This window comes from Schistosoma haematobium, chromosome 1, assembly GCF_000699445.3.
Source record: "Schistosoma haematobium chromosome 1, whole genome shotgun sequence".
NCBI lineage: Eukaryota > Metazoa > Platyhelminthes > Trematoda > Strigeidida > Schistosomatidae > Schistosoma > Schistosoma haematobium.
In genome coordinates, this window is record NC_067196.1 from 27,370,878 (window position 1) to 27,392,960 (window position 22,083).

Sequence of the window (22,083 nt, forward strand, 5' to 3'; positions counted from 1 at the left end):
CGGAGTTATGGAGCACTTTTAGTTTGCTATAACTCTAAACAATTCAGTTACAGAGGAGTATGAGTTGCATCGTCAAGCACAATCAGATAGATTCAAAGTATTATGAAGTCATACAGTCTACAAAGTATTCGGTTAGTAACCATACCAAGCAATTTTCCCATCGCTTTGAAAAATAAAACAATAAATCGCAAACCTGTGAATCGAATGGATTAATACCCGATTTCATCAACATGCTGGCCAAGACAAGATACTTTAGACAGTGTGTCCTACGTTGACATCCAGATTCATCATAGTTCTTGAAGGCTTCGAAGAAGTCAGTATGGGATTTCGCATATTCTCCTTCGCGAAGATGCATTTTCCCACCACATTCTCGTATTATTCCCATTATGAGAGGATGTGGAATGGCTGATTTAATATGCAAAGACTGTTCATATAATGCTTTAAGCTTTTTGTTGTTTTTTTGGGCTGTATACATTTGAATTTCCAGTGCGTAAATTTCTAGCAGCTGAGTTCCTTTCTTAAGATCGTCTTCTCCATCATTTGTCTGACAAGATTCACGTAACTCCTTAACAATCTTTTGTAGATGCATATAGTCACCACGTTCCAAGTAAAGTTTACCCAGTTTTGTGTTAGTTTTAAACCACAATCTTTCGTTTTTCGACTCACGAAGGGCATCTAGAGTAGTGATATAAAACTGCTGCAACAAATCCATTTGTTTGGAGGTTGACACGTAATCCAAAATCGAATTAATGGACTTCTCAGAATAATTTCGAGTTACAGCTGACTTTATGTAGGTAAGGAGGACTTTATAATTTTCCATCATATTATCGAACCTTCCAAGCCTGAAATTTATTTTAATCATTTGCTTTAATGCTCTGAATCCCCAATCGCCTTTATTCCCAGTACCTTCAATATCTAAAACTTTCTGGAATTCTAAAAGTGCCATATCTGGATTGTCATCTTTTCGCGACTTTGCCATGTAGTACTGATTTTCTAAATCAACATTGGGTTCGGAGTTGTCATCTGAGGAATATTCAACGGATAACTCCCCGTCATCAAACATATCTTCATTTCCGAACATAGCTTCCTACATGTATATGTATGTATCCGATTAGGACAGTTAAATACTATAACAAAACAACAGTTTTTTTCATTTAAGCGATTAGTAACAATCTAAAACAGAAAGTTATATGCATAAAACATGTGAAACATGTTTGCGTACTGAAAGTTGTGGAACGATGTTAAAACTCACTGAAAAATAGCTTTTCTGTGTGGATACACTCAGTTCTTGATAAAATTCAGGTATATACTAAATTTATAAGCTTTTGGGATTCTGATGAATACCCTAGTAATAAGTTTCGCTTCCCATTAGGAAAATATATTCTCATCCTACAAATACCCTGGTACGGATGAAATGCTCTCACATGGTCACGCGCATACAGCCACTGCCAAGAAAGGTCTACTCATCAGCTTCTCGCGGTAGATGTTGTTCAGGAAACTGAGATGATGAAAAGCAAATGTCCGGTGCTTTAACCGGGCTGGTGAATACGGATGGTGCACCTAGAGGAGTTAGAAAACCCTGATCCCAAAGCAATGGTGCACATGGGCTCCAGTACCGTGAGGGGACAAAAGGTGTATGAACATACTGTTGGCCGCGGGCTACCATGGGAGTGCATCCCGTGACGTTGCTCTACTGCTTTGTGTATTAGACCTTTAGGTCGAAAGCTCCGGGCTTGGTCCCCTAGGAAGACCACCTGCTTCAGTTTGCGCACCCGGGTAGTATCACAACGCACAAGCAAATCAGATGACTTGTGTAGCGCATATGTATTCGGTGCCCCTTTGTACCAATATTTATGTGTTCAAATAAATAACTAACATCCAAATAGCGAAATAATTCACAACCATCTTCATTACATGCTTCTAATTGTCAAGACTTTAAATTGAATTTCTGAAACACTACAGTTCCATGTTGAAATGCAATCATAACCAGAAGTTCCAGGATAGTTTACAACCGCAACAAAGACAACGAAAGCAGGAATATCTACATCAGTATGGCCTGGAAGAAGTCTCGCACTTGACGAATAACAGAAGTGAGTTATCAACAGAACTTTCATCACAATCTTAGGGTTAGTATTCTCTAACCAACCAACTTTCATCAAGAACTTGAAGCGCGATCTCTCACATGTGACCAATTATATGTGCATTTATCAAAGCACCTAGTTCCTCAATCGAATTATTTTTATTTCCACGTTCTCTCTGATTACATTTCATCTCCACTTCAACATGTTATCACATCATGCTGCAGAATCTAATTGTAACGGCCATACGGTTAATCATCAATTTATAATCTCTACAAATACATACAATAATAGAATTTTGAATACAACCTCGTCGAAAAAGATTCCCTCGCGGAATAAGTAGTCAAAATGGTACTTAGCGGTCGTAAATATGCTTGCACGATGGGTGACTCAACAGAAACACACTCAAACTTGTTACTGTTCGACTACGTGCTTTCTGACTACACTCCACTGAAGTTTCACTTATCATGTTACGAAACATTCAGAATCCTATTGGTTATTAGTTGAAAATTGACTAGGTTATTTTAAGCAAATGGCTACTATGGGGATCACAAACATGAAAAACAATAAGGAGAACAGAATAAGTGTGTCGTTAAGCCGAGATAGTCTGTAAATAAAGTAATGCATATCAAGACATCTGACAAACGACTTTCGTTTGCAAAACACGAGGACTCTGTCACAAATGGTTTGTTGTTCTGTTTGCGAAAAAAGACTGACACAGGTTCTCAGACATCTGTCCCCGGACAAAAAAATCAAGCCTGCTAAATTTATAGTGTAAAGTACAGAATTTCTTGACTGAATCTTGTAAATGACATCAGATGACTGTCATATCACATGTATCAGAAAATGTGAGGATTGGCGTGCGTTGTACTTTAACAAGATATGCTGAGAAAGACACTGACGGGAAGCGTATATGCTTAGTACCACAGAAATAAGTAGACTGGCATACCAATTCGTATACATTTATGACAGTGCCAGTCAATCTGAATCTTTGGTACTATTGGAAGCAGTTTCGCAAACTGATAAAAATGGCAGATCAAGGTATGAAATCAATCGAATATACATTAATTGTCATTCAATCAAATATATTTGGTGTCTATAGCCACTAATTATTGACCAACTTGCTGGCTCGCACGCCGTATACATTTTTAAACACTTTCCGAACAAACCATCAATACTTTCAATCCATTACTATAAAAAAAACAGGTGGCTTGAGGTAAGACCAAGCAGTAAAAGCAAGTCAAGGATATCAAACAATAACTTAAGCCGAGCACTTTATGTAGCGAAACTTTGGAAATTACCTCACATCTTGACAACAATCAATAAAAAGACAACCATGCAAATTATCATATTTTTAATGCATATTATGTTTTAGAGATCACTGTTACTACAACTCATTTTACAAATATGCAGATATACAGGACTCGTCATCGCCATACGACGTTGGAATAAACTATCTAAACACACGAGAAGCAAAAAACTAAATTTTTCTTTCCATAAAGTACATTTTAAGAATTTCATCTTAATTTATTGTAACTGAACCAGTGAGTACATTGTTGTTTTGTTAAACTTGTTCGAAGGTCTATGTTACTACTCTGATGATTTGGTGTTGAACTCTGCCAGTTATGTATGTCGGATTGGTAACTTTTATAACTGCGTGAAGAGAGTTGCGCTAAGTGTGATGATTTTATTTGAACACTGTGTCTTTTTTTATTTCCTAAAGTGTCGGTAGTTCCTTTTTAAGCTGATCAAGGTGAATATACCTACAAATCGCAAATATTCCACGATTATATCAGAGCTGTGTAGTGTTTCTTACAGTTAGTCATATGTAAAGTTGGTATGTTTACTCATCCAGCTTTATCACTTCAGCTATGAAACACGCTCAAATTTGATCGTGTTGAAACAAATTTGGTCGATGTGTCATTGTAGTGCTGTATCATGTTCTGATTTGGCAACAGGGAAACCGTTTTAATACATTTCTTCGTATCTGATTTACTCTTAAGTCATTCAAATGGGGGAGACCACTTCCGGTAGTTGGTTGTCAGTAGGGAAGTTCTCCGAATTGTCTTTATTGTTGGTTTCGAATGCCCTCGCTCTATTTCCTGAAGTGACCTGAAAGACGTTTCCTACACATCTGTTTTACTCCATATTCTGTGTAGTCATTGTTGCAGATTAACAGTTATAATAACCCTTGGACTACAGCGTGACACTTCCATAGTCCTAGCCGACCATTGGTTCGATAATCTCAAGTGATTAAATTCGATAATCCAAAATCCTTGTTATAGTGCTGTATCAATGACATGATCAGCTTCGTATAGTTTTTGTCTTGGATACACTCGCATTCCCCGGTGTATATTTGCTAAGTATTCAACACGTCTTTGTGTCATTTTGTTGTATGTTCCTTAAATACTCCGGTAGGCATGTCTCTACTATACTAGCACTTGTACTCACTAGGCAGGTGTTAGATAATAAATATGGGTGCTTGTTGTCGATAGATTTTCAGATTGTAAAAGTCCATTAGACTGAGTTTTCATGCTGAGCTGCTGTTTGCGAATATCACTTGGCATATATTCTTGTTCTCAAATGTGTTGGCTTTGACTCTGTCAGAGTTAAAACGGCCGAGAGTGTGCTCTCACATGGCTACGCGTATATAACCTCCTCCAGGGAAGTCCTACTCACTGCCTTCTCGTGGCGGGGGTGTGATTTACGAAATTGAGAGGTACGAAAACCGAATGTCCAGTTCTTCAACCGATGCTCCACTGTCTTGTGCATCAGACTTTTAGGTCGAAGGCACCGGGCGTAGCCCCCTAAGAAAACCACCTGCTTCGGTTTGGGCGCGCGAGCAGTATCACAGCCCTCACATAAATCGAATGAGATTTTTTGTGATGCATATGTACTCGGTTCCCCGTCGTACTAGTATTTATGTGTTCAAATTAATCTATCAATTTAAGTGGTTCAAACAGTAATACACTTTTGTATCGCTTCTTCTCTGAAAGTAAATAAATCGTTTAATTACCAATAAATTTCAGTTTCAAGGCATGGGTCAACAGCAAGTTAAAAATACATTTTGTACTTAATCACTGTCTTATCAACTCGTTATTATTTCTTGAACTTCTCCATATTACAAGTTAGATATTCAGGCCTAACCAAGATATGTCATTTCTCACTAACTTTATTGAATCTGTCATTGATCTGTATGTTTCTGAATTCAAAAATTAATAACCTGCAAAATATGTGGCTTTCATGTCATATCACGTAAAATGTAGTTAATTTTTAACACTGCTTATCTCCGGATACTTTTATGTATTGCGGGGCAAATAGTGTTTGTTATTTCGTTAACTAACATCAAATAACATTCACCCTCCTTACATGTACTGTCTAACTAATTTAATTTATCTATCGGTGGCTCCGCTAAGCGAAAACACTGCCGAAAATTAGCACCCCAATTACCCTAGTATAGACTACGTAACATTCAATGCTCAACTGCTGGATCACAGATTTAATCACTGCTCTGTGTATATCCGTTACGACAGCCGTGTGGTATCACATTCCACCCTACTTCCCAACTCTATGGACTTCCAGGAAACCTCTAAATTATGCTGCTGTCAATATATCTGTGATACCTATTAAATATCGGTAAATCTAGTTCAATATATTTCCCAGTTGGCCTACATAAATTTAGGCCACCCTTCATGTTTCCTAATGGAACTGCCTTTCTGGCGTTTTCCATTTTGCGTCATTTGTAGGTGTGATATCCACTTGTTAACAAAGTATGTGATTACTGCTCAGCAGTCCGCCGTGCATTACTTTATGTCTGTGGAGCATGATCTATGAAAGTTGGGGACGTGGTTGCTGCAGTTTTTTAATCGTCGGTGTCTTCAAAACATTACTCGCGTTTTCTAGTAATTAAGTGAGTAGTGCTAAGGTTCAATATATGGTATTAACTAACAAATTTTCGCGATGAAGTCGTGAATCTTTATCGACTGGTATGAACATTTGTGTATCCCTAATTACTGCTTAAGTTGACGCACAATGTTTCTTGGTGTAGGATCAGGTTGAAAAAGCCTGTGGCAGACAGAACAACGCATGGATTTGTTTTGATAATTTTGTCTCGAGCTTATGTAATATTGCTACTTAGACCGTCGCGCATATATATTAGGTTCGTTGCACGTGACTGACTGACCATGAAGTTATCAACTGTTTCTCTGATCCATGTTAGATCCAGACTACTTGGTTGGATCTTCATGATAATGGCGATCGGTTTTTGAAGATGATTAGTATAACTCGTGATAGTCTTCAATAGCGTAATGCATGCACTCTGTATCTACCTTCACTCTTGAGCTCCACTGTTCCTTTATTATTTATTTATTTTAACACATAGATATTGGTACAAGGAGGCACCAAATACATATGCGCCACACAATTCTCATTCAATATGTGTGAGGGCTGTGATACTGCCCGGGTGCCCAAACCGAAGCAGGTGGTTTTCTTAGGGGGCCACACCCGGAGCCTTTGACCTGAATGTCTGATCCACAAGGCAGTGGAACATCGTAAGGAGATGCAGCCCCATGGATGCCGGTGACCAACAGTTGGTCCATAGGCCATTTGTTCCCGCAGGATACTGGAGCCCATGTGCACCATTGGTTTGGAATCCGGTTAAAGCGCCGGACATTCGCTTTTCGTCCTCATTTTCGTGAACAACACCCTCGCCACGAGAAGGCAGTGAGTATGGCTTCCCTGGCAAAGGCCATATACGCGTGACCATGTGAGAGCTTTTCGAGAGAGAGAGCTCTCCCCACTCTTGGCCGTACCAGGGCATTTGGGGGCCCACTGTTCCTGCTTATGTACGTACCTTCGTGATATGTTTTTTCTGAACCGTATGACGAATATTCATTCATCATTAGCATAACATTTAGGCTCCTTCACAATCCATTTTATTATATTTATCTCAGGCTACCATGGAACTGCATCTCCTGACATTGATCCACTGCTTTGTGTATTATGTCGAAGGCTCCGGACATGGTCCCCTAGGAAGACCACCTGCTTCGGTCTAGGCACCCGAGCAGTACAGTATCATAGCCCTTACACAAATCAATGATAACTGCTACTGGCCTCATTGTATTTAGTGTCCCCTCGTACCAGTGTTTATGTGTTCAAATAAATATTATAAATAAATTTATCTCTTCGGGCTAGTGTAGAATGACTCGATCCAACGTAAATCTGTACCCGGTTGTTGATTGTGTTTATCTGTCTAAACCAAAGCTAGTGAACCGGTATTCATTTAATGCAACCTGCAGGTCGAAATATGCCTTCTGATTGCTTAGCCACCGCTTCTTCGAAGTTCAAAATTAGGTAGTTATCTGGTATGCCTACACTAAATCTGTTTCAACAGCTAGTCACTTCAATTCGACGTACACAAATTTTTTACTTATTACTTCTAAAGATGTACTTAACTTTGCAGGCTTTAAAGGCGGTATTGTAATACTGGCTGGTATTCTTTTTGTAAACGGTCCATTTGTCTGACTACTCTCAAAACATGTGATCCAGTCGGTTAGCTTAAGTAGTCGACGTAAACTTAAGTATTACTCAAAAAATTATTTAATCTCACTATATGAATCTGGATATAGCTCACTTCCATCGTCTGTAGTCCCGGATAAGTTATTTTACCAATTTTCCTATTCTTTTCGGCAAAGTGACTAATTTCTCAATTAAACTTTTTAGCGCTTTCTTATGTGCTTATGGGTGCCTTCCTGGAAAAACCCAAAACAGAAAAAGTAGTTAACGTGGGAGAAGGAAACGGACTTCGGTATGCCATTTCAAGCATGCAAGGATGGCGATTAGAAATGGAAGATGCCCATGTAGCTAAGTCCGAGCTCCCCAGTCCTTTCCAATACTGGTCGTATTTCGGCGTATTTGATGGACATGCAGGATCTCGCGTTTCAGAGCTTTGTGCAGCCAAGTTGCTAGATGTAAGTTAGTAATCTGCTTTTTAATTTTGGTTACATTTAGGCTATTCTTAACACAGAAGAATTTCAGAAGCTTAGCTTTGATAAAGAGCTTGATACATCTTTGGTCAAGAAAGGCATCATTAACGGGTTTTTATCATTCGACCGAGACCTAGCATCTGATGATTCCGATGAAAAATCTGGCTCTACAGCAGTAATTGCCTTTGTCACACCAACCCATATAATTATGGCAAATTGTGGCGATTCAAGAGCAATACTTATTCGCGACAACAAAACCTTCCTAGCGACCCAAGACCACAAACCATATAATCCCATAGAAAGTCGACGAATTTCTGAAGCTGGCGGCAAAGTCATGTTGTCTCGTGTTAATGGATCCCTGGCTGTCTCCAGGTAAATCATATTATCTTCCATGTTGTTTTTTCTCAGCTTCTACGCATTTTTAGGTATTAAAGATCAATCTTTAGTGAGGCAACTATTTAAGTGGATGATAAAGCTTCTATACCTAGAAAGTTGTGACACCCCTCAAATATTTTCTCTACTTGTTTTCTAGTGTATTAGATGTCCACAGACATAAAGTTAGAGAAATAGAATATTTCTCTTCAACTCGAAGTCACAGGTGTTAATATTATGCACATGATACATAAGGTTTACTTCCTGTTAATCACTTGTTCCCATTATATCTAAGTAACATTGTGTGATTCAATAATTTTATCTACAAAGTTGTCAATATTGAATACCATTTCGTAATTTGAGAGGTGACCAGCATAGTTCTGTATTCGCAGTCAGTCAGTACCAACGTAGAACTTCGTACGTACGCACATCAGTTCGAGTTGCCACACCACATTAGCACAGAGATGCAGTGGTCGATTCAAATCCCGTAGTGGTAGATGTAGTAAGATTATAAGCTGTAATCGGAAAGATTAGGGTTTGAAGATGTTATTCAAGGACTATAATCCAGTGAAATAAATTTGGAAAGAGAAAAAAGAAAGGAACATGAAGAATTCAGAAGATTAGAATTTGGGAGAACACGAAGAGTGGGTGCACCTGCAAACGATTTTGAGCCATGTCATTCAGGGCTGATGAGACTTCCAAGATAAGTGAAGCGGTCGACACGCTCAATTACTTCACTCCCTATCATTAGTTCGGGTGTCGATGCAACCCAATCCTGAAGCAACATTTTGCATTTCGATGGGGAGAATCGCATCACGAACATGCTTGCATTGTTGCTTAGAGTGGTCAGAAGACTCTGCATTTTGTCAGCGTCTTCACCAAATAGAACTATGTCATCAGCATATTCTAAGTCAACAAGTGAACCTCCCGGTAGAAGTTCAACCCCTGGAAATCTAGACGAGAAAAGTGTTATCTCTAAAAGTACGTCGACGACAAAGTTGAACAAGAATGGAGAGAGTGGACAGCCCGGACGAACACCACTTGAGGTAATCAATTCTGATGGCAGTTCGTCATAAGCTCTCACTCTACCAGTTGTGTTCGAGTAGATAACCTTTATAAGGTTAATGTACTTCTTTGGTACTCCTTTCAGTGACAAACACTGCCATAGAACCTCACGACCAACAGAGTCGAATGCCGCCTTAGGTCGAGAAATACTATTATTGTCGGGCGTCTGAATGTGTGTCTGTGTTCTAGAACCTGGCGTAGTGTGAATATCTGATCTATACAACCACGTCCAGGTCGAAAACCAGCCTGGTTTTCTCTAATCTACTCTTCACGAGCTTTGATTAGGCGTCGAAGTATTATTGAAGCTAATATTTTAGACACTATATTAGTCAAACTGATTCCTCTGTGATTGTCACAAGAGGACTTTTGTCCTTTCTTATAGACTGGCACAGTCAGTGATTGAGACCAGTCAGATGGGATTACGTCCAGTTCCCAAATTCTACCTAAGACCTCGGTTAATCTCATTGCTAATACTGGACCACCATCCCTAAAAATCTCAGGAGCAAACCTGTCAGGACCTGCTGCTCTCCCTCGTTTCAGATTTCCTATGGCTTTTTCAACTTCGTAAAGGGACGGAGGACCTACATTAACTTGCCATTCAGGTTGACTAGAGATCGTGGGAAACCGAAGTGTGGCTGAAGGCCAGTTGAACTGATCCCTAAAGTGTTCTGCCCATCGATCCAATCTCCTGGATTGAGAATGAATAATATGTCCATCTTTCTCTGAGATTGTTTCGCTAACGGTCGGGTTCCTAATTCCGGTTTCCTTAACGAGTCTGAACAATTGTCTGCTATTACCTATTGCCGCTGCCTTTTCCATCTCTCTTGCTTTCGCTACCCATCACTGTTCGCGATCATTGCGTAGACTTCTTGTCAGCTTGTGCTTAAGCTGACTCCGCTCTTCATTATGTTCAGAGCCAGGTGGAATGAGTTTCCGAGCATCTATCAGTGCGATAGATGCTGCTGAAATCCTGTGTTGATCCCTAACCTTCTGGTTTACCTTACTAGAAGATATCACTGCTGTTTCCACAGCTTTTCGGATATCATTCCATGCTGCATCTGGGTGGGCATCATATACATGGCTGCCTAACTGTTTTCCTAGTTGTTCCTGAAATATACTCTTAGCTTGACTATCATTAAGTAGGCCCCTAAGAGGTTTCCTTGCAGCGTCTTTCCTACGTCCAGTAAGACGCAAGCAAATACGCGCTCGCACTAGAGCATGATCTGAATCTAGGCATATGCTCCAGAATGAGCGACAGTCTTCTATCGAGCCCCTCCATCGGTGGCTGATAGTGATGTGATCTATTTGGGTCCAACGTTGGGACGAATTAGGGGGTCTCCATGTTAAAAGATGTTTTCCTTATGTTTAAAGTTAGTATTTGCAAGGAACAGGCGGTTATCTGAGCATAGCTGCAACAGGCGGTCTCCATTATCTGTTCTTTGAGCCACGACACCATAAGATCCACCTAGGTGTCTTTCCCTATCGCTTAGTTTACCTACTTGAGCATTAAAGTCACCGGCCACTATTACTACACCAGAGCTCCTAGCTTTTCGGAGAAGGTTCGAAAGCTTTCTGTAAAACTCATCTTTTACATCATCTGAGCTGCAGTCAGTGGGAGAATAGGCAGAGACGACGAAGAGGCAACGACGAGTGTCCCTATCTTTTCGGATCCTTACTGTTCCGTTTAGTCGGACAGCGCACAAACGACTGTCTACTGGGATCCACTCTAAGAGAGCTAGTTCTGCCCTAGGACTCAATGCTATACCTACGCCGGCGAGGCCACGGGAAGCAGAATCAGGGCTTCCAGATACACGAAGCGTAAATCGAGTCGGTTCTTTATTTTGGTATGGTGAGGTCAAATGAATGACGCTACTCGGATCCTGTATGCGCGTTTCGGAGACGCAGCACACATCGATGGCGCGAGATTCTAAAGTTTTAGCTAAGGAAGCCTGCTGTCCTATTTGGCAAAGTGTTCGTACGTTAAAAGCTCCTACGTGTAGTTTAGAGTGTGGTTTCAGGAGACCAGGAATGGCGTTCCACGTACTCGAATCGTTTGCCCTAGCGGTGCGAGGTGATAAAGAGGCGTGAAGAGGGTTAGTCATGGAGATAAGAGAGGTATTAGGAGGTGTAGGAAGGACCTGAATGTGACCAACTTGGTCTCGTGTGCTGTTACGGGTATGAGGGCTGGTGTCACTTCCCGGCTGCCCACACCGTGGAAGGGTATTTCTTGAGGAACCTGAAAAGGAAATTGGATTAGTGTTGGTCTTGACGACCTGGGATCGTGACCGCAGAGCCCAAGGGACAACTGCTTGTAGCCGGTCGCGCACGGCCTTTTCGTTGAAGGTTTTTGATGTGTTAGCTCCGTTCTTCAAAGGGCCTTACCGCCGGAGACGGAAATCTGTGAGGTAAGGTGAGGTGTGACATTTTTAGGGTCGACCTTTTCTAACCCCACCCCTCCTTGTGGGAAGGCAGCATCGCTGTCATGCTGTTTGTCCGAGGGAAACACCTTACTGCTGTCACACCCCTCTACAGTCAGCAGTACGACTTCGCCCTCAGACCTTGAGTTGCTGCTTTTAGTCTTACCGTTCTCCAATTGACCTGCCTGGCATGGTAGAACCTACAGGAACATATGTTCCAGCCAATATAGCTCGGTTGGGTCATCACGATAGGCAAGCCCGACCACCGCGTCAAGGTAGCAGCTTCGGTCGCATGTATTGCAAATAAGCGTTCTCTTAAAAAAAAACATCTTCATGTTTGGTTCACGCTACCATTAATAACAATAGGTAGCACTGATTTTCTTGATAGATCCTTTATTATTATCCTGACAAGTCCATGAAGTCACTGACAAGTGGACTGAGTCATGTTGGTAGGTGTAGACTACCTGGTTGGGGATCGCGAGATGATAGCAACCGATGATTAGAGACCCTGAATGACATGGCTCAAAATCGTTTGCAATGTCGCAGGTGCACCCACTCTTTGTGTTCTGTCCACTCTCTCCATTCTTGTTCAACTTTGTCGTCGACGTACTTTTAGAGATAACACTTTCCTCGTCTAGATTTCCAGGGGTTGAACTTCTACCGGGAGGTTCACTTGTTGACTTAGAATATGCTGATGACATAGTTCTATTTGGTGAAGACGCTGACAAAATGCAGAGTCTTCTGACCACTCTAAGCAACAATGCAAGCATGTTCGTGATGCGATTCTCCCCATCGAAATGCAAAATGTTGCTTCAGGATTGGGTTGCATCGACACCCGAACTAATGATAGGGAGTGAAGTAATTGAGCGTGTCGACCGCTTCACTTATCTTGGAAGTCTCATCAGCCCTGAATGACATGGCTCAAAATCGTTTGCAGGTGCACCCACTCTTCGTGTTCTCCCAAATTCTAATCTTCTGAATTCTTCATGTTCCTTTCTTTTTTCTCTTTCCAAATTTATTTCACTGGATTATAGTCCTTGAATAACATCTTCAAACCCTAATCTTTCCGATTACAGCTTATAATCTTACTACATCTACCACTACGGGATTTGAATCGACCACTGCATCTCTGTGCTAATGTGGTGTGGCAACTCGAACTGATGTACGTACGTACGAAGCTCTACGTTGTTACGGCCTGACATGAAACGCGATTTTGAAAGTAAGCAATGGAAAACAAAGATGACGGAAAACGACTCGCACTAGCTTAAAAACCATAAAAATCTTGTGTTTTCTGGTTTAAAGAAATAGTTGCCAGTGTTTTGAAAACAAAGCTCACGTTTTCGTTCATGATAACATATGAAAATCAGCAAACAGATATCTGATATTTCTATTGGATATGTTATGCGTGTTATGGACATTATAATTGGTACTCGTGCATCGTTTGGGCCTAAAATTTTTAAAGTGTAACATTTTGTTTTGAAAGCCTTCGTAATCTTTGTACCTTCGTTTAAAATAACTCATTCTCACTAGTTCTGTCGGGTTTTTGTTTATCAAAGAAGTGTGTGTTGTTACATCACGTTTCTTGGTTTTCCTGGATCTCATTAATCTTTCTACTCACATATTTATCAACTTTGTAATGAAAAGTAATGTTGTTATCCGTTTTAGAATCAGTACAGCATCTAGTCTTCGTCTCTCCAGCCTTGCACGTATTTGTTCTAATTTCTGTCCTTCACACTGGCAAACTTTTTCCGTTTGTATTAAAACATTACTTAATTGAAAATAACTTAGGAGCGAAAATATTGTACAAAAGCTTCACTATTACTACAAAATATGTTCAATCTTAATCTTCATATTTAGTTCATCAAGTTGCCATTTCGGATGTTGGACTCAGAGTATTAGGAAACTACGGTAAAGCGCGTGACAAGATTATTGTTCTTGGTTGACTAAGGTGGTTGCGATATGTATTACCTATGCTCCACGGACTACGTTGACGATGATGGTTGATGTAATTGTAAACTGGAAGGAAGCTAGAGGCACCCAAACCTCGTAAATTTTCCCTGTGTCGTTTCACTTCTCAAATTGTATTTTCAACACTAAATTTCTATTACCACTAATATTGTGACTCCCTCTACTACTTCGAGATTTACCATGGCCATTTCATTGCGCCATGTTAATAGGATTTGACAACTTGAACCAATGTACCAGGTTCTACGTTGCCGTTGACTGATTGGTTCATATTTAGTTGAGGGAAATTAGATTAAATATTCTTGGAAGCTTTCTGAGATGTAACCCCTTAGGGAAAGTTTGTATAAGTGGCCTATATTTTTATTGCCAGTGCTTTATATTGAATTGTATTTTTGTTTACAGATCTCTGGGTGACTTCGAATACAAACAAGTGCTTAATCGCGGAGCGACAGAGCAGCTTGTTTCTCCTGAACCAGATATATTCATTGTTGAACGCAGAAAAGAATTCGATCAAGTTCTTCTTCTTGCTTGTGATGGAATTTGGGACGTGTTTGAAAACGACACTCTCACTACATACGTCCTTCATCGGTTGTGTTGCTTACCATCTTTGGCGGATGTTTGTTCAGAAATTCTCGACACTAGTTTGCACAAGGTTAGTTTGTCAAGTGACCAGTGAACTACCATTGTTGTTGTGATTGACAACTGTCGTAGTTTATTAATTGTAAAGTAAACATCTGAATTTATCACTGCACTGCTGTATTATTAAAAATACTAAGATTGAGTTTAATTACACATCATTTAGATATAGGTTAAAGACAATCGCAATCACGTGTGTGAATACAAATTACACAAACTCCATCACGAAATGAATTTTATCCATCATCAGTAGGCTTTGATGATTGCAACTTGAAAATTAAAATTCAGAGCTAAAAGGATTGTTTTTAATAAGCAGTGACGAACATTTAAGTTTGCTTTCTAAAAATACTAGATGCTGCTATAGTGACTTATTGCAAAACATACTACATTTCCGGTTTTATATTCACCCTGTTTCCAACTGTAGTTGCTTTCTGTGTGAGTATTACTGTGTAAATAATCAATATTAAGAGTGCTTTAAAAATACCAACTTTCAATTACCAAATATATATATTATCAAAATGCTGCTTAAAAACAAATCGGAAATATGTTTATTGACCATTATTTCTTTGAAAGTTAAATTGTTAACATAACTCTAATAATATACATACAAGGGTCATCATTTAGTCCTGACATGTACATAATAAATGGTGTGCCAAAGTTCCGATGACTTACAAAGCAGATAATAAGCACTAATGTTTAGCAAGACAAGGGTATATTTAATGCTGAAAGATAATTTGAAATATTAGTCTCATTGTACCGTATTTACTAGAATTTTCAATTGCTTATTTTATAGCCAGATCACCAACTTATCCACTATGAGTATCAAGTTTTTTTTCTTCCCAATTAGTTTGAAAATAAATGAAGTTTCACCCCTCACATATTGATTGTCTATTAATTGTTACTTCAATTTTTCCATGGTTAGTTCTGAATGATTCTTGCATGTCATTTACATATTAGATGAAAAGTTGTCCTAAAATACACTTCATTTGAATTGCTCGGTTCCCAATAATCAACTCAACAGTAATGTTTTGTGAGTCTCATAAAATGAAGTCTTAAAATGAAATTAGAATCATTTTCTTACGTGATTATTTTTTACTATCATACTGTTTTTTTGTTACCTTGGTTTCTTCAGGGTAGTCGTGATAATATGAGTGTCCTCCTGGTAGCGCTAGATGCCGCCCCAACTGTGAATCCAGAGGCAGTTTGTAAAGAAATGGAATTAGATACTTCCTTAAACAATATGATTGTTGGTAAGCTTACTCATCATAGATATATTTTTTAATAACATTTTCATTTGACCGCTTTATTGGTTGTTGAAGACATTCAAACACTAGATAAATAACCTTTCCTCTGCTTTTTATGTCTTTAAATTTATATTATAAAAAACGGTTACACATCGTTTAAATAAGTGAATTTATTTAGGACAGATGTTCAGTGAATTCACTTTTTATTGTTTGTCATAATTTACGTTAATTGAAACACGCGTAGATCGATTTCCTTACGATGGTATTTATTTTTTAGACTTACGTTGAGGACTCTCGGTGAACAAATGAAGCATGAAGTTTCAATATCTTCCTATCATATCAACCTGGACCTGTTTCTCATATTATCCATTCACTCATTCATTCCATGAAATTTATTGTAAAGTACCCAATGTATTTGATTGGAAAATACAATACAATAGTACCGCTAGTATTATTGTTTTACGAATAAGATTACTTTTCTCTAACATTTGTTATCTTTTATCCTTTATCCACATTTCAAGTTCTTGATCACTCAATACACCTATAACTCATGAAATTTTAATCCACAAGGCGTTTCACATTGTCTTTGAGACAATAAAGTTCCACCATTAATTACCGATTCATTTCTGAACAGTAGGTTGAAAATAAAATCCAATCTTTCGACGTTACGATTTAATAGCCCTTTATGTTAGATCAAACCTGCATCGTACTAGTTACATCTCCTTCGTTTTATACAGTCACTCGCTTTAAAATGTTTTCACCATAAATTGGCTCAATTAGCCATACAAATTAAATCAATGTGTATTTTAATTTGCATTATACACACTATAAGTCATTTGTTTGGATTTTAAAGTCTAGTTAATGTAACATTCATAAACTGGTACACAAAGTGTTTATGTCATTTACCTTTATTCATACTCAGATATAATTAATTCAGCCGGCGAAGATGCTAACTTTTTGAATGTGGATTATGTCGCCAGTGCAGTTAAAAGTATGAATCTTCCCAATTATCCTCCGGGTGGCTTCAACACCAAGTGAGCACCTCACTGATAGTTATTATACTAATTATTTACATTGATTTGATAACTCAGCATATGTATAGTGTTAAAACTAAAATGTGAGCATGGTTATTTAGTTCATAATTTGACCATATAAATACTAAATTGTTTCATGTCTAATAGTTGTTTCGTTTAAATTATATTTCACAACTACTACGATTAAACAGGTTCTGTACTTAATACTGCCAATAACATTTTTTCCATCTTTATTCTGTTTTCCTGTAAATTAACATTTTAATTTCCAGTACGAGAAAAAAATTGCGTGCTGTTAGCATTGGTTCACATACATCAGCACGACGATGTGGAATTAAGTAGCAAGAGTCGAAGTTTTCGTAGTATCAACGGAGATGAGAAAGACCAAGCATTGGTAAATACAGCTTGAAGAGTAGTAGTGTCGTTATCCTCCCACACGAAAATCTAGTTCTACAAAAAGTACTATGTCCCGTACTTTGTAAATAAGTTTATGTCTTACAAGTAAGGTGATATAGAAGAAATCAGTTTGGTACACTAACAATTATCAGTGATACTTTTATTGAGTTCATGGATTGTATTGAAAAGTTACTTATCAAACTGCGATGTTTTAGCATGTCAGAGTAAAGTAGTACAAATATTTTCTATACATTCCAGACAAGTTCCATACGATGGCAAGAAAGTTATTTGAAATCCATGTTTTTCAGTCAAAAGATGGTTACTGAAATTTTCTGCCGCACTCATTGTTCTTCAATTTACTAGTTCTCCCTAAATGTAGTTATCCATTTCCTGTCTTTGCCTTAGAGGTAACAGTATCATTAAATAGCATGAATACGTAATCTCCTGTACGTCATGGTATTTATTGATAAATGAAGTCCCATATTAGAATGGAGTATTCATCCGCTAAAATATGGTTAGATTCACCGCCTATCGGCTTGTGCTTGGTACTGGCTATTCCCTAGGGTTTTTCAATGAAGCTTTTCAAAATTAGTTTATTTATATGATTCCAGATGCCAGTTATTCTTCATGTTTTTAGGAATACTCTCCCCAAAGGTCTCCCATATTACAAAAAGGAACAATTTTACTTAGTATCCCTCTCGTTGTCGCACTAAATACATTTCACTTCCGTTCGTTCGAAGCGAAATGTGTACTCAAATATTCTCACAATTCCTGTTTACATTAACTTCTCATTCTTACGACAGTACTATGAATTTAAGTAAACTAGGTTTATCTTGAAATTAGTTTTTAAATATTGCGATGGTTATTCATCATCCTCTCAAGAAATACTTAATAAATATTAATGTTTCGATTGTTGTCCTCTAATATAAGTCAAACCAACTCTGAATACTTATTTAGCAAAAATACACTTCATCTATACTTGACTTACCACTTATGGAAGACCAAATCTCCGTTGTGCCAACGTAAAAAAATAACTTCATCTGCTGTTGTATGTTAAAATGACTGAAATTGTATTTTCCCTTTAATGAATATCCTAGACATTTCGTAAAACATAACATAACCCTTTATCCATCTGTTAGAATTTTCGAGAAACTATCTGTTCATCATACATATTTCAACAACACTTTCACAAAATCTCGGTAGTTCTATTCCCCCTCTCATTTTGTTCCTTATTCTTTCGAAGTCACGGCTGTTCTTGGTTTAACCTTTGTGTCTGACTTTGATTGATTAGTTAAGGGTAACACGTTAGCATCTCTTTTCGTCGTTTATCATATGTGGCTTAAAATGATCTTGGATGCTTAGTTGCGTAAATTTCTTTAATTCAGTTCTCGGCGGCCATGCTGTATCTGTGTTCCAATAATGTAGTAGCTTTTTTGTCCTGGTTAGGTAAAAATAAATAAACAGCTTTTTAAAAACTTTTTTCCCATGTGATTACCCTCATATTTGTGCATTTGACGACGGCTTATTTTCATTATATGCATCCCTTTTGATATCGGTGTATAGTGACCTAAGTCTCCATACATGTTAAATGTTTCATTATGTTGCTATGATGTGCTTGGTTTTTACCATCGACTTCGCTTCGTATCCCATCATGATTAATTTTCTTGACTTAAATCATTTTAAAATATTGTGGATATAACAAGATTTTCTTGAATCTTACATGTCCTTGAATGACCTCTAATAATTTTTTTTATTTTTAGACGCGCTTATGTAGAGAACTTTTTCAATACTCATTTCCGACAGAATAAGTAAGTCATTTCGTCACAATCAAACAATAGTTATATTTTTACAATATGAACAAGTCAGTTCATTTCATTTTTTTATTATATTTACAGGTTGTTATATAGTTTACACTATTTCACCATAGTTTTCTCAACTCAGCGTACTATTTGTGTCTATAGTTTTACAAATATATTTGGAAAATATAGGGAATTAATCACTGTCTATAATTGATAAAGTAAAAAAAAGGTTCATTCTTTATATAAGTACTGACATAATCTTTTTGTAACAAGTAATCGTTTAAACCAATTCCAGTTAGCTTGTGTTAGTATCTAACTTATGTCTTTAAATATTCAAACTTGATTGACTCAACGATTTTTTAACTGGGTATTTACAATAATATAAATTTCAATGTTTATGTAATACCAAAGTTTTGGATAGATAAAGCAGAACATAAATGCTTTTTGGTTGTGCTCTGTAACGGTAAATTCAGTATTTTATAAAATAGCTTACTCCAACAGTGTTTACTTTTTTGGACAGGTTGTGAACTAACTAAAACTAGAAAATTTTTATTGATTGTTTCAATTATTTATGTGCTGTTCGTTGTTTAAGATCTCAAAGTCATGAGTTTGTAGCGAAATCCAGTTTATTATTGTGCAATGTTGAATATTTTATCACATATTAGTAGGGTTTTACACACTGATGTCTACATCACTTTCAGTATTTTCACACAAATTTCCATTACTCGATTTATTGTTATGTACATCGCTCGTTAATTTAGACATAGAGTTTTAGGAACTTGACTTCTAATGAAAAGCTGCTCGCTGTAACCAATGTATTTTAAATAGATAGTATTTTTTACTATCCTACAACAAATCGTACCTCCACCTGTTGTACGAACTTGTGTGTAAGTACTAATTTCAGTGTGTGGGAATACGCTTTGATGGATAGTTTTGGACCCCTCATATTTATTAATATTCATTAGAGAACTTTGTTTTTGTACATTCATAATGACTAATATCGTGAATGTTTTGTCTTCTGTTTTTATGTCAAGTCGACTATTAAGATCATTAATTCAAATTTATTTACCGACTACAGCTTTTTGTTTGTTTTTTTTATTCCTCTATTTCAACATTTAATAAGTAGTGTTTTTCATGAATGTGTTACAAATGTATAGATGTTATTTTGCATGATTGTACAAATGTTTGCGATTGTCGTCGGAGAACTATCATCAGTAAATTTCCTTTAGATCAAAAACATTTACATTCCTAATTGATTGTTAGATGATATAAAGGTTTTATTATGGATGGCGTATATAATCTCGCTGTCCTATAATAATCTTTTCAGTGATTAAGTCAAAGTAGTGAACATTTTTGGCAAATGGTAAGTCTTTCATTGCAACCTTCTCCACATTAAACATGGTCATTTATCAAACACCTACTTCATATTATGTTTTCATCTTACTGACTGTAGACCCATTCCGCCGCTTATTAAATCATTAATAATGTTTGCTTCATAGGGCACCCCGAATAATAATGATAAGACGCATAAAAGAATTTCCCACTTCCTCATGTCTCATAGTAGATTATTTTCAGTATATATTTATAGAAGTGTTTTGCCCACTTTCTTTCTTGATTATTTTCAGGGTGTTCGCAAAAACGCAACTGGATGCTCAAAGTTAACAAAAATTCCACTTTTAACCCTCAAAATTAACGCCAAATGATCACTCATATCTTAATTCATGTCTCATGCCATTCTGGATACTCTTTTAGCATCATTTCTTTACAAACTTATTATACACTTAAATTTTCACCTGTAATTTGCTCCATAATGGTATGTGTATGTATTTCTATTTAGAGACCACCCATATACAGTCGGTATGTATTCGCTTCTTCACTCCTTAATTTGTACGGATTTGTCTTTCTGTCTTGTCTTAGATATTCTGTTCCAAGCAGTGTATAATATACTGTAGTTCACATATTCACTCTCATGTGGAGTATTCACTTCATGTTATAGAATACTGGGTGCGCTTAATTTTCAGTCATAATAATTCCCGTCCCTTTTTACGGACAATTGGTTCATTATGTTGACTCGTAACTTCGTCTTATAGTAGTCCAAATACTATAAGCTCTTCTACTTGTACTACCAAATAAAGGGAATACATATTTGAGTCTCTTCCCATGTGGTTCACAAACCAGTCAACAAGGATAATCTGCAGAAGAGTTAATAGATGATATTTACACATCCGTATCGTCACTAGATATAATATCATCCTGTATAAGAAGTAAATTATCTTCTGACTTATGCATGTATTTTCTGACAAGCGATGTTAAATTAATTGTTTTAGAGCGAATTCCAAGAGCGTCAATGTCTTTACCGTAATTCAGATCACGCAATATACAGATTTACAAGCTTCATATGTCAAATAAAAAAAGGTCTCAATGGAAAAGACTGGAGGAATTGTATAAACTATAAATAACTCCAAATCCCTTTTTTAGTGGTGTCGAAATTTAGGTTGTTATTTTATGTTGTGTTAGTTGGATGAAAAAACGGGGTTTTACCTTACATTATTGAAGAAGTGTAATGGGCTGATCAAAAACAACTTATGGAATGCCCACTTATTCATCACATTCAATTTTTTATCATCAAATAAAAGGACTTAAGTACGTAGCACTTGAAAGGTTGTATTGAGTGTTGCTTGTCCAATTTACCAATGTTTCAACTTCAGCACCAAATGATGATTCTAAGCTACATCAGCTCCTGTTTTTGTTCTAACGTCGTCGATTGACCTGAACTTTTAATGACATGGTTAGCCTGGTTCTTTGTAGTTCTGCCCGGTGAAACACTTGACCTGTCTATGTCTGTCAAGACGGGAGCTGTTCAAAGCAAATGTTTTTTGTTCAGTCTGTCCAATGAGTTTCCATCATTCTAAACTGGGTTGTAACTTTTCATTTCCACAGCTACTTGGATGGTACTTTTAATTTCTTAAACTGTCTGGAAATCCCATATACCTAATTGAGCTGTAACTCTGGTAGTTAGAAGGAACGTCGGACTGATGGCTTTCGAAGAATCTCGACTACCGCCATGAAATTTCAAGACTCCAGAATATAGATCTT

The 22,083-nt window shown here is 37.5% G+C and overlaps 2 protein-coding genes across 5 annotated transcripts in view; one reads left to right on the forward strand and one right to left on the reverse strand.

Annotated features, from left to right (window-relative positions):
* The window catches only part of CSN2 (COP9/signalosome complex subunit Csn2), a 13,460-nt gene extending 6,924 nt beyond the window's left edge, over positions 1–6,536 (reverse strand). Inside the window, exon 1 of the mRNA XM_051214637.1 lies at positions 194–6,536. Coding sequence (XP_051073589.1) covers positions 194–1,081 — 888 coding nt within the window. The 5' untranslated portion in view covers positions 1,082–6,536. The remainder of the gene's footprint in view (positions 1–193) is intronic.
* On the forward strand, positions 1,967–20,939 carry PPM1A_1 (Protein phosphatase 1A; the record flags this gene model as incomplete). 4 transcript variants are annotated; one of them, XM_035730508.2, is made up of 8 exons in its annotated part: positions 1,967–2,090; positions 7,800–8,047; positions 8,088–8,434; positions 14,284–14,533; positions 15,650–15,767; positions 16,684–16,795; positions 18,949–18,996; positions 20,613–20,939. In XM_035730508.2, the coding sequence occupies 8 exons, from the start codon at positions 1,967–1,969 to the stop codon at positions 20,647–20,649; spliced, it is 1,284 nt and encodes a 427-aa protein (XP_035588012.1). In that variant the 3' UTR covers positions 20,650–20,939. The 4 variants fall into 4 exon arrangements, with proteins under 4 accessions (XP_035588012.1, XP_051073590.1, XP_051073591.1 ...); XM_051214645.1 differs by lacking the exon at positions 1,967–2,090 and adding an exon at positions 3,638–3,705 and having other exon boundaries at positions 16,039–16,795; XM_051214646.1 differs by lacking the exon at positions 1,967–2,090 and adding an exon at positions 3,642–3,705 and having other exon boundaries at positions 16,684–16,878.
* Between the last annotated feature and the right edge of the window lie 1,144 nt (positions 20,940–22,083).